The 23,046-nt window shown below is 58.8% G+C and overlaps 3 protein-coding genes across 6 annotated transcripts; 1 reads left to right on the top strand and 2 right to left on the bottom strand.

Annotated features, from left to right (window-relative positions):
• Nucleotides 1–763: 763 nt before the first annotated feature.
• On the bottom strand, nt 764–5,902 carry MMP15 (matrix metallopeptidase 15). The gene is made up of 10 exons (XM_017824472.1): nt 5,795–5,902; nt 4,515–4,663; nt 4,140–4,262; nt 3,723–4,030; nt 3,327–3,488; nt 2,988–3,211; nt 2,707–2,845; nt 2,309–2,459; nt 2,085–2,200; nt 764–1,856 (listed from the first exon to the last, which is right to left on the bottom strand). The coding sequence occupies exons 1-10, from the start codon at nt 5,900–5,902 to the stop codon at nt 1,408–1,410; spliced, it is 1,929 nt and encodes a 642-aa protein (XP_017679961.1). The 3' UTR covers nt 764–1,407.
• Nucleotides 5,903–6,992: 1,090 nt separating this feature from the next.
• USB1 (U6 snRNA biogenesis phosphodiesterase 1) lies at nt 6,993–11,652 on the bottom strand. Its single transcript, XM_017824474.1, has 7 exons — nt 11,506–11,652; nt 11,231–11,382; nt 10,958–11,141; nt 10,395–10,448; nt 9,084–9,189; nt 8,343–8,426; nt 6,993–8,047 (listed from the first exon to the last, which is right to left on the bottom strand). The coding sequence occupies exons 1-7, from the start codon at nt 11,601–11,603 to the stop codon at nt 7,943–7,945; spliced, it is 783 nt and encodes a 260-aa protein (XP_017679963.1). The 5' UTR covers nt 11,604–11,652; the 3' UTR covers nt 6,993–7,942.
• Nucleotides 11,653–12,127: 475 nt separating this feature from the next.
• On the top strand, nt 12,128–21,087 carry ZNF319 (zinc finger protein 319). Of its 4 annotated transcripts, XM_017824258.1 has the most exons (3): nt 12,162–12,336; nt 13,147–13,357; nt 13,787–21,087. In XM_017824258.1, the coding sequence occupies exon 3, from the start codon at nt 14,154–14,156 to the stop codon at nt 15,813–15,815; it is 1,662 nt and encodes a 553-aa protein (XP_017679747.1). In that variant the 5' UTR covers nt 12,162–12,336; nt 13,147–13,357; nt 13,787–14,153; the 3' UTR covers nt 15,816–21,087. The 4 variants fall into 4 exon arrangements, with proteins under 4 accessions (XP_017679748.1, XP_017679747.1, XP_017679745.1 ...); XM_017824259.1 differs by lacking the exon at nt 13,147–13,357 and having other exon boundaries at nt 12,128–12,326; XM_017824256.1 differs by lacking the exon at nt 13,147–13,357.
• Nucleotides 21,088–23,046: the final 1,959 nt, after the last annotated feature.

Below are 23,046 nucleotides of genomic sequence, written 5' to 3'. Positions count from 1 at the left end.
CCCAAAAGCTGCACCTGCAGCTCCAGAGCAAACCCAGCTCCAGCTCCCACCCCAGGGAGCATCACCTCACCAGCAGAGGCAGGGACACCACTATCTCCATCCTGGCTTTTGCAGTTTGGCTTTTCTTCCCATCAAAGGCTGAGCAATATTTTTCCCCAGATAAAGCCAGTTTCCTACCCCTCAGGTCTAATCTTTCCCACTCCCATGATTATTTCCCCGATCTCTGCAGCAGTCCCGACTCCTCCTGCTTTCCTCTACCGCAACAGCAGCAGTAAGACAGGATATGGCCACCCCTTCCCCCCAGGAAATTTGCTGGGGACACGTGGGGACAGGGAGTTGAAGGACCCGCTAAAGTGGCTCCAGGAGGGTCCCCCAGCTGCTGCCGGCCCTGCCCGGGGAAGGAGGCGGCCGCCCGGGGCCGAAGCACGGTGCTGGCTGGGGGAGAACAAGGCGCCCTGTGTTCCCAGCAAGGCCGTTGTCACTGTGGTGGGAGCTGCTGAAAGGCCGCTCTGTCCACTGGTGGGGGTGGGGGGCTGCTTTAGCTGACCCCCCCCGAATGGCAGCCCCAGGGCAGGGGCTGCTGCAGGGACATCACTGGCCATGCTGGCCCCTTCCTCACATCCCCTGGTCCAGCACTCAGTTCCCTGGGGGTGCCAGGCAGGGTGGCTCCCAGAGAAGCCTCCCCTGTTACCACAAAATCTGCCAAATCTTGCACAGGATGCCCCCCCGACACCCCCCACGGCAGGAAGGACGGCACCACGGCTCTCCACACACCCGACCTGTTTAATAGACATACAAGGCGGCCGTGCCCACTGCCCTTTGCCCCAGGGCTTTGCCCCATGGCAGCAGCAGGGCCCGGGCTAAGCTGAGCCCCAGAGGGGTTGCAAAGGTAGTGTATCCCAGCTCACACTGTCTTTAGGCACCACATCCCTGTATCCCCGCAGTTCAACAGGAAACACAGCCATGAGCTCAGCCCCCTCCCTCCCCACCACTGCAGGTGCCAGCGGCTGAGACCTGCCAGCTCGCAGCACTTGTGAGCAGCCCCAGCCCGCTCACCACCCCAGCCCCAGCGGGCTCACATGGAAGGAAGGGACCCTGCAGGGACCCCGAGGCAGAGGCAGGCACGTGATGGGTGGCAGCCTGAGGGTCACGGCTGGGGGGAGGTGCAGGCACTGGGGAGCAGGCAGGACCTGGATGCCCTCCAGCCCCCCCATGACTATCCCCGGTCCCAGCCCGGCTGCTCTGGAGGGGCTGGGGGGGGTTGGGCATCCCCCCTTTTCTGAGGCTGGAGCCATCAAGCAACAATGGGGTAGAGGAGCCAAGGCCGTGGTGGGGGACAAGGGGAGGGGGGTGTCAGGTCCATCTTAGCACCATGGTGGCAGGGGCGGTTTGGGGAGGGAGCCAGGGTCAGACCCACTCCTGCAAGGAGCGCTTGCAGTACAAGAGCATTCGGGGCGCGCCCTTCCTCTGCATCTGCACGATGACGTAGATGAGGCCGAGGATGCAGAGCAGCAGCACCAGCAGCACCAGCACCATGACCACGCTCATGGTGCGCGTGTACTCGTCGATCTGCACCACCACGTCCACATCCCTGCCTGGCTGGCCATCTTCCTCCTCGTAATCCTCATCTTCCTCCTCCTCGTCCTCCTCCTCCTCCTCACCTTCAGTCCGCCCGTCCCCATCGGGGTTGAAGGGGGGTCGGTCCACATCGGGCCAGCGGGGATTGGGATCTGGGACCAGCTCCGTGTGACAGCCCATGAAGTCCCGTAGGATGGATTTGGGATAACCTGGCTCTGTCTTGAGCCGCTCATTGTCGAATTTCCAGTATTTTGTGCCTCTGTAGAAGTAGGTGGAGGCTGGGGGAGAGATAGAGTCAAGGGGTAAGTGGTCAGGCACAGGGCACCCCTGCAGATGCCCAAGAGAGCAGGGTTTGCTCCAGGAAAGGTGAAACCCTTCAGAAAGGGCTTCGCCACTGACCCTCGGACACCCTCCCAAACACCATCCCACATGGCCAGGCCATCAGAGAGGTGACCCCATACCCCAGTCCCCCCTGCCACCCACCCCTCTTCTCATCCTCTACTTACAGGCATCTGGGCTGAGGAAAGCCCCCTTGGGCGAGGGAGGGATCCCCACCCAGACAGAGATTGGCTTCGGGTACCCGGGGTCCACCGAGCGTGTGTCCTCGTTAAAGCGCCAGTATCTGGGGGAGGGAGGAGGGGAGCAGGTGAGGAGCAAGGGGGTCCCTGCTACCCAACATTCCCTCCCCTGCCAGGGACCAGGAGGGAGCAGGGCAGGGATCCACACTCACCTGTCCCCCTGGAAGAAGAAGGTATGTCCTGTGGGTTCCCACCAGACGGCCGTGTCGATGCTGTCGTAGGGGATGCCCTGCCCATAGGTGACCAGGGGCTGTGGGTACCCGGGCTCCAGGTTGGCTTCTCGGAAGATCCAGTAGCGGTCACCTGGAGGGGGAGGAGATGGAGAAGGGGGATGAGATAGTACTGCCCAGCAGCTGTGGCAGGTGCACACGTGGACAGGGACAGGGGTAAACACCTGCAGCCACCCTGGACCCTTGGGATCAGGCAGCAGCTCTGGCTGGGGAGGTGATCAGGATTGGGATGAAGTCAATCTGCACTCAGTAGCTTTGAGGGAGGAGGGCACTGGGGCCTCCCCTCCACCTCAGCCCTCCCACCCAGCTTCCGTGCTCACCTTTAAAGAAGACGAATTTCCCATCATGCCTCTCGTAGGCGGCATCGATGTCCCCAGGGAGGCCCCGCCAGAAGTGTCCGATGGGCATGGGGTAGTTGTCCAGCACCCGGTTGTGCCGGACCCTCCAGAACCACCGGCCCTGGTGAGAAACAGGGTGTTGGCAGAGGATGGGGAGGACACAGAGACATGGTCCCAATGCCAGGCTCCGTGCTGGGGGGTCCTCCCACCCTCAGACCAACCAGTTCCCTAGGGCAAGGGCAGGAGGGGGTCCTGGCAGGCACCTTGAACACAAACATCTCCCCACGTAGCACCGCCACCGTGTCGAAGTCCCCGTCGCAAATGTTGGGGCCATACTGGTCAGGTCGGTCCGGGCTGCCAGGTTTGGGGGGTCGCTCTGGTTTCCCAGGAGGGGGAGGTTTAGGAGGTCTCTGGTCTGGCCTGCCAGGTCTCCGGGGTGTCACGGTGGGCAAAGGCTTGGTGGGCTGAGGGTGCCCATCCGCGGTACCTGGATCAGGCAGGCAAGAGAAAGGATGTGGTGATGCAGATCAGCAGTACCTCAGTTTCCCCACACACATGCCCAGGATCCCACCTCTGGGCTGATCCCCCACCCATCTCCTCACCGTAGAGCTGCTGGATGCCCTTGAGGTCATCCTCAGGCAGCTGGAAGTTCTCTGTGTCCATCCACTGGTAGAAGGGGGCCATGATAGCGCTGGGGTTGCTGGAGTGCTCCAAACCCAACGAGTGCCCCAGCTCATGCACAGCCACCAGGAAAAGGTTGTTCCCTGCATGGAGAGGCACCATCAGCAGGAGGGAGTATGGGACATGATGCACGGGGTGGGTCCTTGGACCCAGCACCCTGCAACAAGGGTGCTCCGGAGGGAGCTGCCTACATCACCCATGGTGGAGCCGCTCTCCCTGCCACTCCTGCCCACACCAGTGCAGCCCCCTTCCCTCAAGCCCAAGAGGCCACCAGGCTCCTCTGGTCACCCTCACCACCTCCTTGACCCTCAACTCACCAGACACATCTGCGTTCTCCAGCGTCCAAGGCTCATCCAAGTCGAAATGCGTGTCCCCCCCCATGCCAGGGCCGGGGAAATAGGCGTGAGCCAAAAATCCCCCAAGGCCATCAAAGGGGGAGCTGTCTCCATGGAAGCCAGAGGCAAAGAGCACCATGATGTCAGCCTCCTTCTTCCGCTTCTGCCGGATGTCCTCGTAGGCCACCTCCCGGAAAACCAGCGGCGTGGCTTGCTCCCACACCCGGAAAGCTCGTCGGACAGCCTCGTACGAGTTGTATCGACCCAGCTTCTCTGTGTAGTTTTGGATGCTGGGGATACAGAGCTCATGAGGGATGGCCCAGGGCAGTGCTCGCTCCCCAGGGGGGTCCATGGCTCTCCACGGGCTGGGGAGTGGGAAGCCCTGGCAAGGTTGGGTACCTGAAGGTGAGGTGGCTCTGGCTCCAGCGCCGCCCCGTCAGCGCGTACCGCTTCCGCCGCATGTTGGACTTTGTCCGTGCCCCAAACTGGTCCGGGACCCCACAGCGGGGACGTTTCATCCACCTGCAGGGAGGACACCGAGCCAGGGCTCAGCCCATCGCAGACAAGGTCCCTGAGGGGTTACAGCAACCACAGACAGCAAGGAAGGTGTCCTGGCTGCAGGGGTGCAGCCCCCAATAGGAGAGATGCAGATCCCACGGGAGACAGCACCCACATTTCCAGGCGCAGGCAGAGCTCCAGGGCTGGCAAGGAAAGCCAAAGAGCCCAGGAGCAGAGCTGCTGTGTGCGAGAGCAAGAGGACATGGACAAACTCACGCTATGGTCTCCTCGTCCAGGACGCCGGTGACGGTAATGCCGTAAAACTTCTGCATCTCGGCGAGGGCCGAGGAGAAGGTCTGAGCAGAGCGCATGGTGGACATCCGCCGGCTGGGCTGCGGCAGGTACCCATAGAGCCGCAGCCATGCCTGTGCCGGGAGAGCCGAGCGTGAGCCCGCGGCACGGAACTGCCCCACGGGACACCTGGAGCTCCGCGAGGCCCCAGCGGGGAAGGATCCATCCCCCTGCCCGATTCCACCCCAGCCCTGCGCCCCTTCAGAGGGGTCTGTGCCAGTTGGCAGGAGCAAATGCCAGCCCCGGGCAGGCAGCGGTGGGCAGCAGGGCATACAGCCCCTGCCCTGCCCTGCTCAGTGAGGGGAGCCGGTGCTCCCGGGGGGCTGCTGCCGGATGCCTTGACCCCAGGGAGAAAGCAGCTGGCAGGGAGCCAGTCGTCCTGCAGGCTGCTCGTCCCCCGTGTCCCCTGGGAGCTGCAGACGGATGTGAGGTCAGGGCTCTCCCCGCAGCCCAGGACCCCCACCCCAGCCTGCACCCACAAAGGGGCTTCTGTCCTGCGGGGCCGCAGCCCCTGGGCGGGGGGCAGGGGGGTGCAGGGGCTGGGGCGCGCCGGGGCTCTTCCTTCCTGCCTCAGCCTCCGCCTCCTCTTGTCTGCCCTAATTGCATTTTATTTTTATCTTTATTATTAGTCTTTTGTAACTTCTTTTTTTCCTTTTCCCTTTTTTTATTTTCATTTTCTAAATTTTGGAGGGGGTTTCCTTCTAATTTTTGAAACTTTTTTTTTTCTAAATTCCTTCCAATTCTTATTCCTTTTCCGAGCCTTTTTCCTTTTCCAAGTCTTTTTCCTTTTCCAAGCCTTCTTTTCCAGGTTCTCCAATCCTTCTCCTATTCCAATCCTTTTCCTAACACTCCCCCCCCGCTTTTTTTTTTTTCTTTCCAAAACCGGTTTAACGCTTTAACTTTCAAAAATAATAAAAAAACCCCCACGTTCAATCCATTAATCCCTTTTACCCCCGCAACCCACCTTCCCCCCGGACAGGGTGGCGGAGAGCAGAGACTTTATCAAAAGCGCTTTCACACCCCCTCCCGCGCTGGGCACAAAGCGCTTCCTTCCCCCCCCATCCAAGCCTTGCGCCCGCTGGGGCAACCCGGACCCGCGCCCTTCCCCGCCCCGCCTGCACCTGCGCCCGCCGGCGCTGCCCCACCCGCCGCAGGTGCAGGAGCGCCGGGCAGCGCTGGGGGGTCCCCCCGAGCCCCCCGCTCACCTCGGCGTTGATCTCCTCGCCCGCCGCCCCCACCAGCAGCACCAGCAGCACCACGAGCGGCGGGAGGCGCCCCCCCGCCCGCCAGGGGGCGCCGCCGCCTCCTGCCATTCCGCGCCGCCGCCGGTTCGCGGCTGCCCCCGGACGGGCCGGGCCGGGCCGGGCTGGGCCGCGCCGAGCGCGGCGGTGTCCCAGCTACGCCGCCCTCATGGCCCGCCGGGGCCGAGCCGCCGCGGGGGGCTGCGCGCGGTGCATGGGCGGCGCTGCCAGGCGCGGCCCGTCGCCTCCCGGCCCGCCTTTGTGCGTGAGGTCAGGACGGCGGCGCACAGCACATGGGCGGCCGGCGCGGCGCGGCGGGGCTCGGCTCAACCGGGCTCGGCTCGGCTCGGTTCTCCTGCCCTGCCCTGGCCGCCGCCGGGAGCACCGGAGCGGGTGGCGAAAGGCGGGCGCGGCGGCAGCGGCGCGGGAGCGGGCGGGGCGGGGCCGCGCCGGGGGCGGGGCCTGGGAGGGGGCGGGGCCTTGTGAGCGGGGCGGGGCCACAGCGGCCTCACCCCCCCCCTCCCGCGACCCCCGGTCCCGCGTGTGCGGGGGGAACCCCTTCCCGACCCCCCTCAGCCCCACGGACGCTCCCACCCTTTTACGAGGCCCACGCAGGCGGCCAGCCCAGGCCCTGCCGCCCAGCCCCGCCCTTTCGGGCCCCACCGGCAGCCGCCCCATCCCCGGACTTTGCCCCCACTGCCCTTGTCCCCCGTCCCGGGGGTCCCTGACACCCACCGGTGTTACACAACTGGGTGCTGTGCCAGGCCGGGCCCTGCGGCAGGGGGGAGGGCGGGTTGAGCATTAACCCGGGAGAAACCGGTCATGCCAGAGCCGGTTTCACTGGAAGTCCCCAGGGGCTAAATTTATCTCTGTTTGTTTTTCCTTCCCCAAAAGAAAACTTGGGGTGTAATCACACGTCTTATCATGCAGATTCCCTATCCCGGAAACTAACTGGCTACAGACTTCACAGGTTTTTGTTAAGGATTTTGAAAGGCAGCTCTCCCAGGGGCACAAATTGTGGCTGTGCTGAGATGCTCCCACAGACACAAAGCCACTCTGAGTGCCAGGACGGGCTGCACTGAGTGCAGGCATCGCCTCACGGGCAGCCTGCAGGAGGTGGGGATCTCTCGAAGGGAACGGCTGTAATACACCACAGACACAATTTTATGACACAAGGAGACAGATTTTTATTGCTCAGAAGTCCTGGACAGACAGTGGATAAAAGATTCAGGGCAGCACATCAGCATCCTGCTGTGAACACCTGAGGTTGCAGGCGACCCCCCCCCCCCCCGCCGGAACAAAAGCATTAAAAAGGAGCTTCTCCCAAGGAACAATGTACAGCCTGCAAGTTCCCTGGGTCATCGTGGCACCCGGGGTGCTGATCCCATGGGAAAAAACGTGGAGCCTGAGCAGGAGCCGCCACCCCCTTGAGTCACCTGTGGGCATTGCCCTCCCAGCTCAGGCAAACCCTGACACTGCCGGCTCTAGTGCTCACCCACACCTGGCTGCAAGCTCTTGTTGTTTGGCAAAAGGATCAGACAATGAAATGTCTCTACAGAGGCAGCATCAGTGAGAGAGGGACACAACATGACTCAGGAGCTTGTCCAAGCTGGCTTTCAGCAGGGAGATGCTCTGGCGAGAGAATCCAGCTCCGTGTCCTTGCTTCTTGTTACTAAAAGCTTGCTCAGAGCGTCCTGACAATCTGGTAGTGCTACTTCCCACCGTGTGAGACACTCTCCCTTTAGCAACAGCTTCCCACGCTACCTTCTTCCTCTTTCCCATAAGGCATCTATGGCTGTTACAGAGATTTTTTTCTTAAAAAAAAAAAAATCAGCAAAATTAGCGACCGTGGGATGTCTGGAACCACCAGTGCTGACTGCAGCACATACAGCAGCGAGAATGAAATCTGCTACAGACACACATCTCTTCAGCCAGCAACTCGAACTTGGAAGTGGCCTGACTTGAGGCCACAAACAACCCAGAGACGCTGAGCAGGCAAGAAGAGCATGGGAGGTGCGTGACAGCCTGTGCTACTCAGGGCTGTGTTGGAGAACAGTCCTTAGCTGAGCATCAGGCTCTTCGAGGCTCTGAAATGCACAGCCCCACCAGACCCTACCTCAAGGGGAAGGAGAAGTACTTGTTCCCCGATTTGCAGCGGATTTGCTCCCATTGGACACGCAGCAGGAGTGCTGAGTCCTCAAACTCGTCCACAATGTCCTGGAAAACAGATGCAGGAGTCAGTACCAGGACAGATCTGTCAGAGGATGGAGACAGCAGCTCCCTCTCTAAACCAAATCAGAGACGAGTCCATTTGCAGCTGGAAGCCTCTGACTTCCCTCTGGACAGTGATTTAACTCATGCTCTCCCCCCACAAGCTTTTCTTCTTTCAACCCACTGAAGTTTGTCTTGCCCGGTGAAGAGAATTTCCCACTTCCACCCTCAGCAGGGAGACGTGGCTGGACTCCAGTTCTGCCCTTCCCCTGCTCTCCACACCTGGGGTTTGGGGACACACCTGGAGCTCCCGCAGACACTGCCCCTCCAGCTTGCCAGACAGGTCTCCGACACACCAGGCCAAGCTGATGTGGAATGACGGATCCTGAAGATAAAACAAGGATCAGAATGTGAGGGATAAAGGAGGCTTTGACATATGGAGACACAGTGGGAGATCTGGTGTGGTGCTGCCCAGTCTGGGATCGCAGAGGTTGGAGGATCCCAAAGCTGGGAGTCCTCTCTGACAACTCAACAGCTGCAGAGCTGATATGAACAGTGCTGGAGACGGGATGAGTCCTGGGCTCCCCACTCCAGCCTTTTTGGACAGCAGTGGGCAAGGCTGCCTGGTTCTCAGCCTCCCTGTGCTCAACTTTGCAGCAGCTTTTCCAGCTGCACAGAGAACCTCTCAGGCTTGTCCCAGGGCAGGTACATGGATCACTTTTACATAACCCACACGAGCTCCCTGCTCAGGTCTGAAGACAGACAAATCATGGTTTGGTCCTTCAAAATCCCAAACCTGTCCCCAAAGCTAGCACCAAACAAAAAGGCTGGACTGACACCCAAGAAAGCTGCCCAAGGCAAAGGCACAAACACCATCCTTAGTCCCCCAGTGCCCATTCTATTCTAGGACAACCCTGCTTCCAAGCACAGCAGGGCAGCTACTGTGACTTACGCTCCAGCTCCTGTTTATTTGAGTGAACATCTTGCAGGGAACCAGTTGGCATGTCCAGACTGGCAGGGAGGTAAGAAGGAAACGCCTTACCTTGTAGAATGTGGGAAGGTCAAATTCCTCTAAAACTCTGTCCACCTCTGAGACCAGCTCCAGCAGCTGGAAATGCCCAGCGGAGACCTCTAAGCCAATAAAGGTCCTAGAGAAAGACAAGGAAAGACAGCAAGCATCTTTTCATACTGCAGAAAGCACAGCCATAAGCACGCTTAGCCCTGCATTCCTACCAGGCAAATTCCCTACTCCCTAGAAGAAAATTTGAGGAATGCCAGGTTTAAGCATCCAGGGATGCTGACTGCATTTTGTAGAGAAACAGAAATAAAGCAAGGAAAAGCAGGACTGGATAATAAACCATGTAGATTTACGAGATTAACCCAGCACCTTTTGGGACAAGAACACTCATTTTCCAGGCAAAGGATGCACTGGATGGGAATTTCGGCAGAGTGCTGTGCCCATGCAGGAGCTGCATTCAAAAAGTGGAAGTTGCTGGAGAGGTTTTATGGTGGAAGAGGAAGCAGGGAATGGGAAGTACCAAGCTGGAGAGATATGACAAAGAGGCACTTCCTCAAGGACTGTTGAGATGACACTTTCTAGAGTCATCTAGAGTAATCATTTCTTCCCCTCCAGGAGGGAATTGGAAAATTCAAGTCTCACTCAGGTGAGACTTTGTCCCACCCACGACTATCTCGGGCTGCATTTCCCACTATATTCGGCAACTTTTCACGATTTTAATCACCTTTGCTTTGGCATTTAAACTACTTAATTGCATTCGACTGGAATCAGGCTTCTGAGCTGACACCCAGGAGAATTAGCACCATCTCAGCTATTTCTCTCCAGCTCTTGCAAGACCTGCACTACAATTTCAAGACTGGCACTGCTGCCAAAAGAGGTGGTCCCAGCCCCGCTCGCCCCAGGCTGCGCACGCCGGCACAAGGGCTTGCAAAGCTGCCGAACAAACCAGCTGGGAGACAGCAGGCAGCAGCGAACGCAGCTGCCTCCCTCAGCTGCTGGGAAACCATGGCACGAGGCTAACCACAGCAGAAAGGGCTGCCTCAGGTCACGGTGTGATCAACTGCTCCCTTCAGAAGGCTGAAATCCTGCAGCCTGAGGTTCACCCACTGCTAATGAGACCAGAAGCTTGCAGGGAGTCAGCGCCCGAGCCAGAAATTTGTGCGCGTGGCTAGGGAAAGGTGTGAAACCTCTGGAGATGAGGTGAGCACACCCTGCACTGTCACATGGCTCAGCCTGGTCACCATGGGACTGGCAGGGTGACACTTCCCATCCACCCAGCACCTTGCCCAGCCTCCTCCTGGGGAAGGCAGGCAGGCTGCCCCGCCGTGCCCTCACCTGGTTTTGTTCTGGTTGGTGTAAACCTTCACTTGGTCAGCCACGCAGAAGAACCTGAAATAAGAAAGACCCTAGCTCAGCTGGTGGGGGTTAAAAAAAAAAAAAAGAAAAGAAAAAAAGCAGAAGATGAGGAGGCGGGAGGATTTCTAGTGAGCTGTGGAAACATACAGGGAAATATACGCTGCAGTTGGCCTGAATCGGTGCAACCAGAACCTTTCTGGGCTCAAATTAATTCATTCCCCTCCTGTTTCCAGCCTTCAGAAGCCTGGACAGCGACAGAAGCCCTGAAGCAGCTGATGCTCAGCAGGCACCTAAGCCACATGTAAGCAACAAAACCATCCATGATTTAGGGGATGGCACAGCTCTGGCCTAATCCTTGAGAGCCAAAATCTGACTTGTCTGCTGCCAGATCCCGAAGCAGGGAGGAAAATTCCCCAGGGCTCTACTGGTATGCCAGCAGCAGCTAAAAGGAATGCCTGAGGGTGTGAATGCTGGCGAAACGCGGAGCCCGAGGGCAGGGGAGGGGTGTGAGGAGCGCTCTCCCGGGGCTCCGCCAAACCCACCTGTGGAAGGCGGCCAGGCGCTCCCTGAGGGAGCGGACGAAGGGGTCTATCCAGTGGTAGCGCAACACCACGCACTGCGAGAGGCTGAGGTGGAACTCCTCCATGGCAGCCACCGAGGGCACGTAGGTGCGGGCGCGGGACACCAGGAGCTCCAGCAGCTCCAGGAATTCCTCCTGGGCAACGTCTGCGGGGCAGCGCCGTCAGATGATCCCCCGGGCGGCTCCATCCCGCCATCCCCTCCGGTCCCGCTCCCGTCCCGGTCCCGGTACCTACATGGCAGGTACACGTGCGTGGCCCAGTTGCCCCGCTCGTGGGGGAACCCGCGGACGCGGCCGCCGTGCCGGGCGCTGTCGTCGCTCACGGCCTCCTCCGGGTCCGGGTCTCCGGGCAGGCCGGCGGGGACGGGCAGGCGGGGGCGGCCGGAGCTGCGGGACCGGAGCGGGACGGTGAGAACGAGGAGGAGGAGGAGGAGGAGGAAGAAAAGGAGCAGGAAGGCCGCGCGCTCCCGCCCCCCCGCGCGCTCCCGCCGTCTTCCCCCCCGCACCCACCTGGCCACGGGGGACCCCTGCGCGCCGCCGCCACGGCTTCCCCCTTCGTCCTCCTCGTCCTCCTCGGAGCTGCTGTACCCCACCAGCCCCCCGCTCATGGCCGCCGGGACCCGCCGGGACCCCCCCGCTCCCGGTGGGGCGGGGGCGCAGTTGCCGGCGCGGCCCGGCAGGGGGCAGCACCCGCCGCCGCCGCCCCGCCTCCTCCGCCGCCGCCGCGGCCGCCCCGGCCCGGCCCGCTCCGCTCCCGCCCGCCGCTCCCTTCCCTCCCTCCCGGCTTCCCGGCTCCCGCCCCCACGCCAGCGCGGGGCTCAGGGCGCAGCGCGCAGGCCGCGGCCCCGCCGCCGGCGAGGCCTCCCTCCCGCCGCAGGTGAGCGGCCCGGCCGCCGCCGCCCTTTGTGTGCGCGCCTCGCCCGGGCGGGGGGGCGGCCCCGGGCGGGCAGGGACCCCCCCCTACCCCGGACCCGACCGCGGGGCCTCCCGGCGCGGCGGCGGCGAAGGCCTCGGGGCGCTGTCCCCGCGCTGCCGGCGGGGACGCCCGATGGGGAGCGGCGGGCGGCGGGCCGGGCCTGGCCGCGGGCTGCGGCGGCGGCGGTGGCTGGTGGCCTGCGAGCTCCTCGGCCGCCCCCGCGCCCCGCGGCCCTGAGGCGGCCCGGGCCCGGCGGGAGCGGGCCGGGCCATGCCGAGCAAGGCCGCCTCGCCAGTTTGAAAGTACCTCTGCGCTCCCGACCGCGCTCCCTAAATGGTTGTCGCTTCCCACCTCCCACGGAGGGATGAGTTAGGCTGGAGCTGGCGCCGACGCGGGTCCCCGCGCAGAGCCCTCGGTAAGCCAAGGTTGGTATCGCTCTGCCCCGCGGGGAGAACGCGCTTCCCCCCCGGCGGGCCGGGATGCGGCGCCGGTGGGTTCCTCCTGCCGCGGTTCGCGGTGCCGGGGGAAGGTGGGGCCTGGGCTGTGCTGAAGTTTGGTGCCCCGCCGAGCTCGGGACCCTACGAGCCTCCCTTCGTGCCGGCGGTCAAGGTGAGCTCTCTAGGAGAAAGAGGGGGTCCTGCGCGCCAGCAGGGCTGCGATGGGGCCTTTGGGCATTTTATTGGCGTAACTGTGCTGGAGGACAAAGTAGCGCAGTGTCCCCTTAGGCAGAGGCGGGTCCAGCACTGCCCAAGCTGTGGGGCACGATCCAGCCTCCGCTGAGCGCCGGAGGAGGTGGGGATGCTGGGAATTGAGGTTCTCTGATGCTCTTTATTGCTTAGTTTTAAACATAACCTGGAAGACCAAGGATTTCCTTACCCTGAGGGCACGTGGTTTGACACACACCTGGGTGTGCTCTTGTGGGGTTGGGGGCTCGAGGCCCAGGCGTGTTACCTGCTTGCCAGGGCCTGCACCTTCCTTCTCTCTTGAGCTGTGTTGACACTGCTGCTGTCTGCTGCTTGCTGATGGGTTTTACTCTTTTCTAAGTTGATGCCAAGTTTTACTGGACATCTCTGGAAAGACTGGAACTTTTTAGTGTGCACAATCCTGGTGATGCTGTGTAACAAGGCCAGGCAGCAGCTCTGGCATAGGTTGTTTGGCTTTGGGGTACTTTTATTCCATGGTTTGGTAGGAGATTCAGCCGAGCCATTGTTTTAACTCTTCTTTTATCTTCACAGAGCGATCGCTGTGGGTTCTGTGTTCTGTCTGTGGCTAAGATAACATTGAGGGCAAACCGTCTCTTGAGCTCTCTGGCTCTTCCCAGTCTACAAGCCCTGCCTAGAGAGGGGGAAATGTCTTTCATACATCCCTTGGGTGATGAGCCTGATATCCAAGCTGCGGGAGGAGCAGAACTGCTTCACAAGGCAGTTTCAGCTGGGGTGGGATCAGGTTGGGATTTGCCTTGACACCTGTAAAATCTAACTCAGTAGCTTCTTAATTGCATGGCATTTGGTGCACAGCCTGTGCAGAGAGTTCTCAGGCAGTGCCCCAGCAGCACTGGGAGATCCAGTGACCCACAGCCTACGGGGTAAGGCTGAGCTGACCAGGCCCTGGGCAGTTTTGCTGCCTCTCCTGAGGGCACAATACCCTGGCTGCAGCCAAGCAGAGCCCAGCCCTTTCCAGGCTGAGCACACCTTGTACCAGGCCCTTCGCAGAGCAGCGAAGGGGACTCTGGTTCTGGTTAGCTCCCTCACAGTGCCTTCCTGGTAACTTTGCAGGGACACAGGAGAGTTTTCAAAGAGAGCCATGGGGAGAAGTCGAGAGAGAACTGCCCCTCTTTCCTCCAAGACCTGACATGAGCTGTCTTTTTTCTTACAGAGAAAGCTGCTCCCTGGGCTGCTTCCTGTGCCCTTCGCAAATGTGAGCACATCGCAGCCAGCACGGAGAAGGGCCTTCTCTTGTTTTCAAGGCACTTACCTCTGCCTCCCGTTCTTTTGTCCAAAAAAAGAAAAAGCCAAACCAAATCAGTCCACAAAGAACTTGTGCTGATCTAAGGAGGAGGCTCTGGAGTCACTTCTTTTCTTCCCAAGATCCTTGCTGTGTGCTGGAGTTTCTGCCCTCAACTTCAGGGGATCAGCTACGGGGAATCAGGATCTTGGAATCTTTTGATTTTGGTTTTACTTGAACCCTTTCAACCGGGAAGCTGAAGCTATCACTGCTAAAATCCCGTTTTTTTTTCCCAAGCATGTCAGAAAGCTGGCAGCAGCAGCAGCAGCAACCACAGCAGCCGCCGCCACCGCAGCAGCACCACGCTGGGGCAGCCGCCCTCCCAGAGCACTCCATCCCACCCAGCACTGCTGACAACCCCTTGGGCTGCGCCGTCTACGGCATCCTGCTCCAGCCAGACCCTGGACTGCAGCACCACCAGCACGCCCCCATCCAGGCTGGAGACCCATCCCACAAATGTGGTGTGTGTGGCCATGACCTCACTCACCTCTCCAACCCCCATGAGCACCAGTGCTTGCCAGGCCATGACCGCTCTTTCCAGTGTACCCAGTGCCTGAAGATCTTCCACCAGGCCACCGACCTCCTCGAACATCAGTGCATCCAGGTGGAACAGAAGCCTTTTGTGTGCGGGGTCTGCAAGATGGGCTTCTCCCTCCTCACCTCGCTGGCGCAGCACCACAACGTCCACAACGGCAATGCCATGAAGTGCTCTATCTGTGAGAAGACCTACAAGCCTCCTGAGGTAGAGCACTCACAGCCTCTCGACCCCTCGGAGAAGCCCTACAGCTGCTCCATCTGCCAGAAAACCTTCAAGCACCTCTCGGAGCTGTCCCGGCACGAGCGCATCCACACGGGCGAGAAGCCGTACAAGTGCACGCTGTGCGACAAGAGCTTCAGCCAGTCGTCCCACCTGGTGCACCACAAACGGACGCACAGCTCGGAGCGGCCCTACAAGTGCACGGTGTGCGAGAAGAGCTTCAAGCACCGCTCCCACCTGGTGCGCCACATGTACGCTCACTCGGGGGAGCACCTCTTCAAGTGCAACGTCTGCGAGCTGCACTTCAAGGAGTCCTCGGAGCTGCTGCAGCACCCCTGCACGCCCAGCGGCGAGCGGCCCTTCCGCTGCGGGGAGTGCCAGAAGGCCTTCAAGCGGCCCTCGGACCTGCGGCAGCACGAGCGCACGCACAGCGAGGAGAGGCCCTTCAAGTGCGACCTCTGCCAGATGAGCTTCAAGCAGCAGTACGCGCTCATGCGCCACCGCCGCACGCACAAGGCCGAGGAGCCCTTCAAGTGCAACCTGTGCGAGAAGGGCTTCGTGCAGCCCTCGCACTTAGTGTACCACCAGCACGTGCACGGCATAGAAAACCTCTTCAAGTGCAACGTGTGCCAGAAGGGCTTCAACCAGTCCTCAGAACTCCTGCGGCACAAGTGCGTGCAGAACGCGGAGCGGCCCTTCAAGTGCGCGGTGTGCAACAAGTCCTACAAGCGGGCCTCGGCTCTGCAGAAGCACCAGCTGGCCCACTGCGCCGAGAAGCCCCTCAAGTGCACGCTCTGCGAGAGACGTTTCTTCTCCTCCTCGGAGTTCGTGCAGCACCGCTGCGACCCGGCCCGCGAGAAGCCCCTCAAGTGCCCCGACTGTGAAAAGCGGTTCAAGTACGCCTCGGACCTGCAGCGCCACCGGCGCGTGCACACGGGCGAGAAGCCCTACAAGTGCTCCTCCTGCGAGAAGGCCTTCAAGCAGCGCGAGCACCTCAACAAGCACCACAGCGTGCACGCCCGGGAGCAGCAGTACAAGTGCATGTGGTGCGGGGAACGGTTCCTGGACTTGGGCCTGCTGCAGGAGCACAGCGTGCAGCACACGGCCGAGGGCGCCTACCAGGTGGCTGCTTGCTTGCCATGAGCCTCCCGCCCCACAGCAGCTTTCAGCTTGCATGGGACGCTCCCGGGCCTCGGCCTCCCCTTCCCTCTCCTCGGTTGTGGACAACCTCCAGGGAGTGTGGGGGAAAGGGGAGGTACGGGGTGTGGGCAGGTAAACTTTCCTCTGTGGTTGATATGCCACCTGTATTGAATTGGCAACAGATGATGTGAACATCGTGAAGGGGTGGAAAGGAAAGGAGGGAGGTGGAGAGAGGAAACTGCCTGTAGGTGCCTGGTGTTCCCTGGACTGTAGTTCACGCTGTACCTGCAGTTCCAATGCTGGGAGCTCAGCTGCCTGCTACAGGCACCAGCCCCTTGTGTGCAGCCTTTTTCCCCTGCCCTGCCTGGCGGGGTTGGTGGGGAGGGCTGGGTGACTCTCCTCCTGGAGAGGGCTTAGGAGCAAGGCAGAGCCAGCCCTCCCTTCTCCTGAGGTGTGCTGCTGGGCATGGAAGTAGCAGGTTTCAGCTGCTGGGATCTCCCACCTTCCTTGGTCCAAGCTCAGCTGAGGGCACCATTTCAGAGCGTTAGTGTTGATTGACTGCCCCAACCTCCCCTGCTCTCCCTCCTTCTAGAGTGTTGAAAGGGAAAAGCCATGGGGCTGCACAGCTCCAAAAAGCACTTTGGCATTGCTGCTTTTGCAGTCGCTGGCTGTCACACTCTGCAGGGGTTCTGAGGGAGCCTGTGGGTCCCCCCAGTCCCTGTCAGCTGCATGGGAAACTGTAGCAAGTGCTGCACTGCTACCAGAGAGCATGGCAAGGAGCACCGGAACAGGCTGCCCAGGGAGGTCATGGATTCTCCCTCTCTGGAGGCATTCCTGTGTAACCTGGTTTAGGCGACCCTACCTTGGCAGGTGGGTTGGACTAGATGATCTCCAGAGGTCCCTTCCAACCCTAAAAATTTTATAATTCTGTGAGAGCATCCATGCCCTGCTCCTAACCAAGAGCCTGGCATTTAAGAGCTGCTTCCTGAGGGATCTAGCTCTCCTGCCCAGACTTGCCCCCAGGGCCCCTGAGCACCCCTTGGGCTGTTAGTGGTACCTCCAGGGGGGTCAGGCGAAGGGCTGTCCCAGCAGCTCCAACACTAATGGGTGAGATGAACACTACTAATAACCTACAGCTGCAGAGGTGTTGCCATCACCAACAATAACCCACGGCGTGTGCTGGGGCCTTGGTGTCTGATTTGCTGGGGGAACCAGAGCAAGGCAGGAGAATCCTTCCTGGCCTGCAGGCCTGGCTCCACAGGGAGGGCAAGGTTACCAGTGGGTAAAAGAGGAGTGTATTTTTTCCCATCTCCCAGGAGTCCTGTTTTACCCCTTTACTCTTTCTTTACCTCTTCTGTATTTTTCAGGTTTTGCACACTTCTTGTAAACATCACTTAAAAATAAATCTCCCCTAGCAAGGTTGATGCAGCCTCAGGTGTTTTCCTCTGCAGGAATTTTCTGGCTTCTCGTGACTGAGGGATCCATTACATGCCAGTTAGATGCCTTGAAGGCTGAAGATGTGCTTACTAGGTTGCCCACCAGCCTTCCCCTCTCCATGAGATACTAAGATGTTAAGTATCCATCTGTGGAGATACTCAAGCCCTGACTGGATGTGGTCCTGAACAACCTGCTGTAGCTGACCCTGTGCAAGCAGGGAGTTGGACCTGATGATCTTCAGAAGTCCCTGCCAGCCTCAGCTCTTCTGTGATCTTGGCTGGTGCTTGTGTGAGGTTGTGATGAGCTGTAAGTGAACAGCAGCCAGTAAGTTGCCGATGTGCTGCACGAGTGAGTAGGATGAGTTTAATAAATGTCCATGGCAAGTGTGGACAGGTTAATCTTGCAGAGGGTTGGACTGGACCTGCATCAGTGGTGGGGGATGCTCATATGAAAGGTGGAGAAAGGCTTTAGTTTCCATTTCCAGCATGGTGAGGGGGAAGGGGGTGCGTTTTCAGGGACTGGGACAGTGCAGTGACAGGTCAGACCCTGGGGCTGAGTCTTCTTCGTGTGCAGCTTTAAGGAGGTTAAAGCAGACTTTGCTCTCTGCTGCCCAAGGAAGAAAGACTGATGATGGTTATTTTACTTCATGCTGCCTCAAAGATGTAGAACTTCTACCAAGTTTTCCATCTGTGTTTCTTTTTCCTCTTTTTTTTTTTGTTTTGCCTTTTTTTTTTAAAGCAGTTTGTTAAAATTCATTAAAAATACTGTGTAGTTTAACTTGATATCATACTGGATCTTTTTTTTTTAAAAAAAGATGTGATAACTTGGATTTTTAAAGAGCTCTTTTGTTCTAGGTAGCTGTTTTTTGCTGTTTAATATGTAGTAAGTTCAGTGTATGCTTTACTGTAGGAGTAAAAGGAAGTCCAAACCAAGGAAGGCTAATCCTTGAAGGCAAATCCAGAAGGGTTTGGTGGTCAGGGAGGTTGTGAGTGTGGGACCAGATGGGGAGTGTGGCACCCACCTGAACCTGCTTCTTGGACAGAGGAGGATGGTGGTGGGTCCCAGACACAGCTCCACACCATGTGCTGGCCACAGAGCTGCCAGATCCTGTCCCCTTGGTATCAGCTGGGCATGGAGACTGTTGGGGAATGTTTCCCTTTGTAGTGAGCAACTGGGAAAGCCCTGGATGTCCCAGTGAGGAGCTCTGGCTCTGCTTAGGACATGGCAATAGCCAAGCAGTGTCCTGGCCAGAGAGACTGATCAGGACTGTGTGCCTAGGGCCCTGTGGCTGGGATAAAGGGGATGCTGTGGAGAACTTGGCAGGGACGAGCCCGGGTCCAGGTCTTCAGCCAGTACCTGGGAGTAGGTGCCTCCCGGTTCAAAAACATCTTAGTGCAGCATTAGAACATCATTATTAGGTCTGGCTGGGAGCCCATGGTGACTCAGTCTCTCTATCCTGTTTGCTGCCCTGCAACAACCCAAATCCAGTAGAAGCCCATAGAGGCTTCAGCTGCCAGACCTTAGTGCTGGGGGCTGGAGGATCTCTGTGGAGCAGGCGGCTGAGCGGCCAACCAGGAGCACTCGGGTGTATTTTTATAGGAGCATTTTCTAGTTGGAAGCAGCAGTGTTGTGTACAGGTGGGCTGGGGGAGCAGGTTGATCTCCGTTGCTGTGCCTTTATGTCATGTACTGTGAGGTGAGAGGTGATGGAAGTAGCAGGAGGCACATGAGTGTCAGGAGCACAGTGCTTTGTGGGGAGGCAGGGGCTGGCCTGGGAGCCGATGTCCCTGGGGCATTACACTGCAAAGGGCTCTCTGCTAACTGCTGGTGTTTCCCTTTCAAACCAAAGAGCAGTTGTGGCCAGAGCCTCTTGGGAGTAAAACATGTTTCTACTCTGTACCTGTGCTGCACTTCCTTTCTGACATTTATTTCAGGCGATTTTCAGGCTTCTTCGCGCTGCCTCCGCTTGGCCTCTCACATCCCTCACACCCAGGAGGGTTGCTGTGCTGGAGCTGATGTTGCATCAGCCCTGTGGCAAGTGGTTGTGCTTGGCTTCAAGACCTGGTTGCCAGACCCCCTGAGGATGCTCTGTAGGGCTGGACAGTGGGTGGTCCCTCCCGAAGGGTGGTTCTCCTAGTAGGCAGCCTGAGCATAGGGTGCTGCTGAGGAGGCAGCAGGGAGGGTTAGGCTGGGCAGAGGTGATGTGGATGTTGTCCGGGACATAAATCCTTCTCTCTAGGGCTGCTGGCTTCCTGAGTCCAGGAAGAAGGTAGTCTGTGACCTGGGCTTTTTTTCTGATCTTCACTTCCCCTTACCCTACCTACAGTCTTTAGCCGTGTCTTAGCCCCATCTGCTCCACATCTATTTTGCTTATACTTTTAAAAGACCTTCTCAACCCCTTTTCCCTTTGTTCAGTTCTTTAATTATAAAGTGTTTTGTTTTTCATCCCTTTTTACATTTTGCTTGTGAAGTCTCTTCCTTCATTCCCACCCCCCCTCAGCCCCAAGTTCCTCTCTAAGTCTGAGGCTGGATCCAGGTGATACCAAACCACTGATGGTGAGGTCAGGTGTTTGGGACCTGAATCTTGATGGAATCCAGTGGGTGCCTCTGGTCCTCCTCCACACGAGGTCATCCGTCTGGCTGGGCATGGGCAGTGCCTGTGGCCTGGCAGTTTGGCTCAGCCAGATCTTGTCCGTGGTACAGCTGGCTCTGGTGAGCAAGTCTAAGCCAGGACCAGGAGCCAGAACAGAGCTGTAGGAAATGGGCACTGGGGGTGAGAGCAGCCATTTCCCTGGTGGGTCCCTTTGCCAGTTCTTCAAGGCTGCTGATTCAGTTAGTGAAGGACTGTCAGATGTTCCAGGGCAGAAGTCATGGCAGTAGGGTGGGCTTGGACTCCTCAGTTAGTTCCCCTGGGAGTGCCTGTGGAGCATCTGTGTGCATCAAGCAGGTGGCTGAGCTGAGTTCACTGTGGCGTGGACACCCCCGGGACCATGGGTATGCCCAGGTGGCCCTGCCAGTGCTCCAGCAAGCAGACACCATCCCTGTGATCTGGATGGGGAGATGTGCACACTCTGGTCTTGGGGCCCACCTGCTGGAGTGGGGGACGAAGGGGAAGGTGTCCTCTGACAGAGTTTTGGGACCATCTCTGGGTGCTCAAGCCAGCCCTTGCAGGGGGGAGAGCAGGGTGGAGAGCACTTTCTACACTTCCCTTGGGTATTTGCCATTAAGTCCAGGCTGCAGCCAAAGCCTGGCTATTAATAACAGGCAAAACCCCTTGTTATTCTTCAGAGTCTGACTCTCTCTGTTGGGTGGTGAGTTCACCTGTGGGAAGGTTCCTGCACACACAGGCGAGATGCCAAGATGCAATAAGGGCAGGCCAAGGTTTGGGGCTGGCAGCTCCCCCCAGGCCAGGAGAGCTTCCCCCCAGCTGCCAGGCCTCCTCCACTGCCCTGCTGCTTTCTGGATGTGAAGATGCTGCTCTCACAGCATGCCTGGGATGCTCAGTGAAGAGAGCAGGACCACAGGTGGGAGCTGGACCGTGGGGTTGTCTCTGAATGCCTCCGAGCCGTGGATCTGAGGGACGTCATGGCCAGTGAGGTTCTCAGGCTCCTCCTAATCTTCACTCATGACTCCGGCAGAGTTCCCGGGGCTGTGGGAAGTTGCAGCCAAGGTTGATGAGGTTTGTGTGGCTTGCAGTGCCTTTAACACTGCTCTCCGTGTGTTTCTAAGATGATACTCCGTGTATGTGTGTGTATATATATTGTATTAACACATCCCGCTCTTCTGTGTGAGTGTCAAATGGTTTTGCTTTACTAATAAATTTATAGTTATTTATACCTTCCTGTGGGTGTGTAAGATTTCTGGAGTGGAGGCCATGTGCCAAGTACCACCTCCCCGTCTGTCTTTGTGCTCTCTCTGGCTCTGCTTGATTTTTTTTTTTTCTTTTTTCACGTTTTCTCTCTTTTCCCTGAACTTTTTTGAGGGAGAAATGACGGTTCATCTTCCTGGTAACCAAAAGTCAAGATGCAGGATATGGGTAGGCTCCCAGGCAAGCAGAGTGCGCAGTTGCCCCTTGACAGAGGTGGAGTGCTCCCTCCCCAGGGTAAAACTCCTCCCTGGGAGCCTCTGGACAGAAGCAGAAGTCTCGATCTGCCAGAGAGGAGCAACTGTTCAAGAGGCAGAAGCTGATGCCTGTTGTGCTCTGAGCACCCCAGTCCCACAGGGGCTTTCCCAGAGGTTTGTTTTGCACCCCCAATCCTGTGATAGCAAGAGAAGAATCTGCTACCTGCAGTCAATGTAACTTGCTCCATCCCACACCCAGGCCAGGTGAGATGTATGAGATGTGTCTCTGAGTCACTGAAAAAATGTTTCTATGCCACAGTTTCCTTGACTGTGAATCAAAGCTGCAGAAGTGCTGGGGCCAGGCAGGATGGGTACTTGTTGTCCACCAGGCTGGAGACACCCATGGAACCAGGGAAGGAGGAATTTGGTCAAGGGGCTCCAGCACTGCTCCAGGCCCCTCTACCCAAAGACAGGAGCTGGGGCTGGATGTCGAGCAGAGAAGCCTTGCTGGTACCTGCCTTCCAGGGCGTGACTGAGATTAGGGGCAGTGGGAAAGGCTGGCAGTTGAACAGGACTGGAGGTAAACGGATCAAGCAGCAATTGGCAGGCTCAGCAAGGGGAGGCTTAGCTCAACTCAGCACAGATTTGCTGCCTCCTGCCTTGGATCCTCTGGGGCTGGGGCAGAGCTGTGGGTGGAGCACCCTCAGCACATCACCCTCATCACACCACCTTGTGTCACCCCGCGGGGTTTCAGCAGCTCCACTGCTGCTCTTCTGCACGTTCCTGCACCCCCCTGCGCCTGGGCGAGACGACTCCCTGCCCTGCAGCACTGCCGGTGAGTGCCTGGGATAGCTTTGGTGGCTCCAGGGATTTTGAGGATGCTCAAACCTGCTTCGTTTGGGGGTTTTCTTTGCATTATCCTGCACCAAAACCAGGCTGGCTGCTGGGAGCCGGGGCGCTAGGGACAGCTGGGTGCCTGTAATCCCATTTGCAGGCAGCGCAGGGCTAATCCCCGCAGAGCCCTGAGCGGATTGAGGCGGGTTTGGGGGGGTCAGTGGCGAGCTGAGGTGGCCAAGGGAGCCCACGCATCCCAGGGTGGCTTCCCAGGGAGGTGGTGGTGAGTCTGCGGGGGTAAGTGGCAGCGATGGAGGTGAGGGATGTGGCTGGGGCTTTTGCAGGACCACCTCTGCACATCACAGGGGGGGTTGGTGCTCCAAGACAGAGCTGGAGGATGAGCTGTGTTGGGGGAGCGAGCAGGTCCATGGGGAGTGATGTTGCAAGGGCAGTGGAGCTGGGTAATATGGAGGGTTTGATGGGCTGCTGGAGGGGCGGGAAAGGCCATGGTGGTCCCTGCTCCAAATGGGAACAGTGGGTCTGCACCCCACTTGCTTTTGGAGATAAGACTAAGGCCCTTAGCTCGCTGGCACAAGCCCCATGGAGCTGCCACAACAGGTGGTGGCACTGGTAGGTACCTGCAGCGCAGGGGGATGCATGAAACTGCCAGCTCTTCCGTGCCACTGTGGGCAAATCCTGGCTACTTATTCCTATTTCTTCCAGCAGCTAGTTTTTTGGGGACCCACAGATGTTTCTGCCCCTTTCTTGTTCAGACGTGTCAGAGGAATGGCCTCTGCCCTCCACTTTCCTTCCCAGACCAAGGACAGGCTTATGCTCTAGGCTTTTACAGCTTCACAAGCTTACCTCAAGGGAGGAGGGGATCCTGACTGTCAGGGGGGCTC

The sequence above is a fragment of the Lepidothrix coronata genome, unplaced genomic scaffold (genome assembly GCF_001604755.1).
Source record: "Lepidothrix coronata isolate B3197 unplaced genomic scaffold, Lepidothrix_coronata-1.0 Scaffold110, whole genome shotgun sequence".
NCBI classification, from domain to species: domain Eukaryota; kingdom Metazoa; phylum Chordata; class Aves; order Passeriformes; family Pipridae; genus Lepidothrix; species Lepidothrix coronata.
This window is presented reverse-complemented; position numbering and strand designations above follow the sequence as displayed.

Excerpts from the sequence above, each read along its gene's own strand:
- MMP15 (XM_017824472.1), bottom strand. The coding sequence starts at position 5,902 with ATGGCAGGAGGCGGCGGCGCCCCCTGGCGGGCGGGGGGGCGCCTCCCG. Across the intron at positions 3,212-3,326 it reads GGGCATCCAGCAGCTCTACG|GTACCGCGGATGGGCACCCT; the intron begins GTGAGGAGATGG and ends TGCCTGATCCAG. Across the intron at positions 1,857-2,084 it reads TTTCCTCAGCCCAGATGCCT|CCTCCACCTACTTCTACAGA; the intron begins GTAAGTAGAGGA and ends TCTCTCCCCCAG.
- USB1 (XM_017824474.1), bottom strand. The coding sequence starts at position 11,603 with ATGAGCGGGGGGCTGGTGGGGTACAGCAGCTCCGAGGAGGACGAGGAG. Across the intron at positions 11,383-11,505 it reads CAGGGGTCCCCCGTGGCCAG|CTCCGGCCGCCCCCGCCTGC; the intron begins GTGGGTGCGGGG and ends CCGGTCCCGCAG. Across the intron at positions 10,449-10,957 it reads CGCCTGGCCGCCTTCCACAG|GTTCTTCTGCGTGGCTGACC; the intron begins GTGGGTTTGGCG and ends TTCTTATTTCAG.
- ZNF319 (XM_017824259.1), top strand. The coding sequence starts at position 14,154 with ATGTCAGAAAGCTGGCAGCAGCAGCAGCAGCAACCACAGCAGCCGCCG.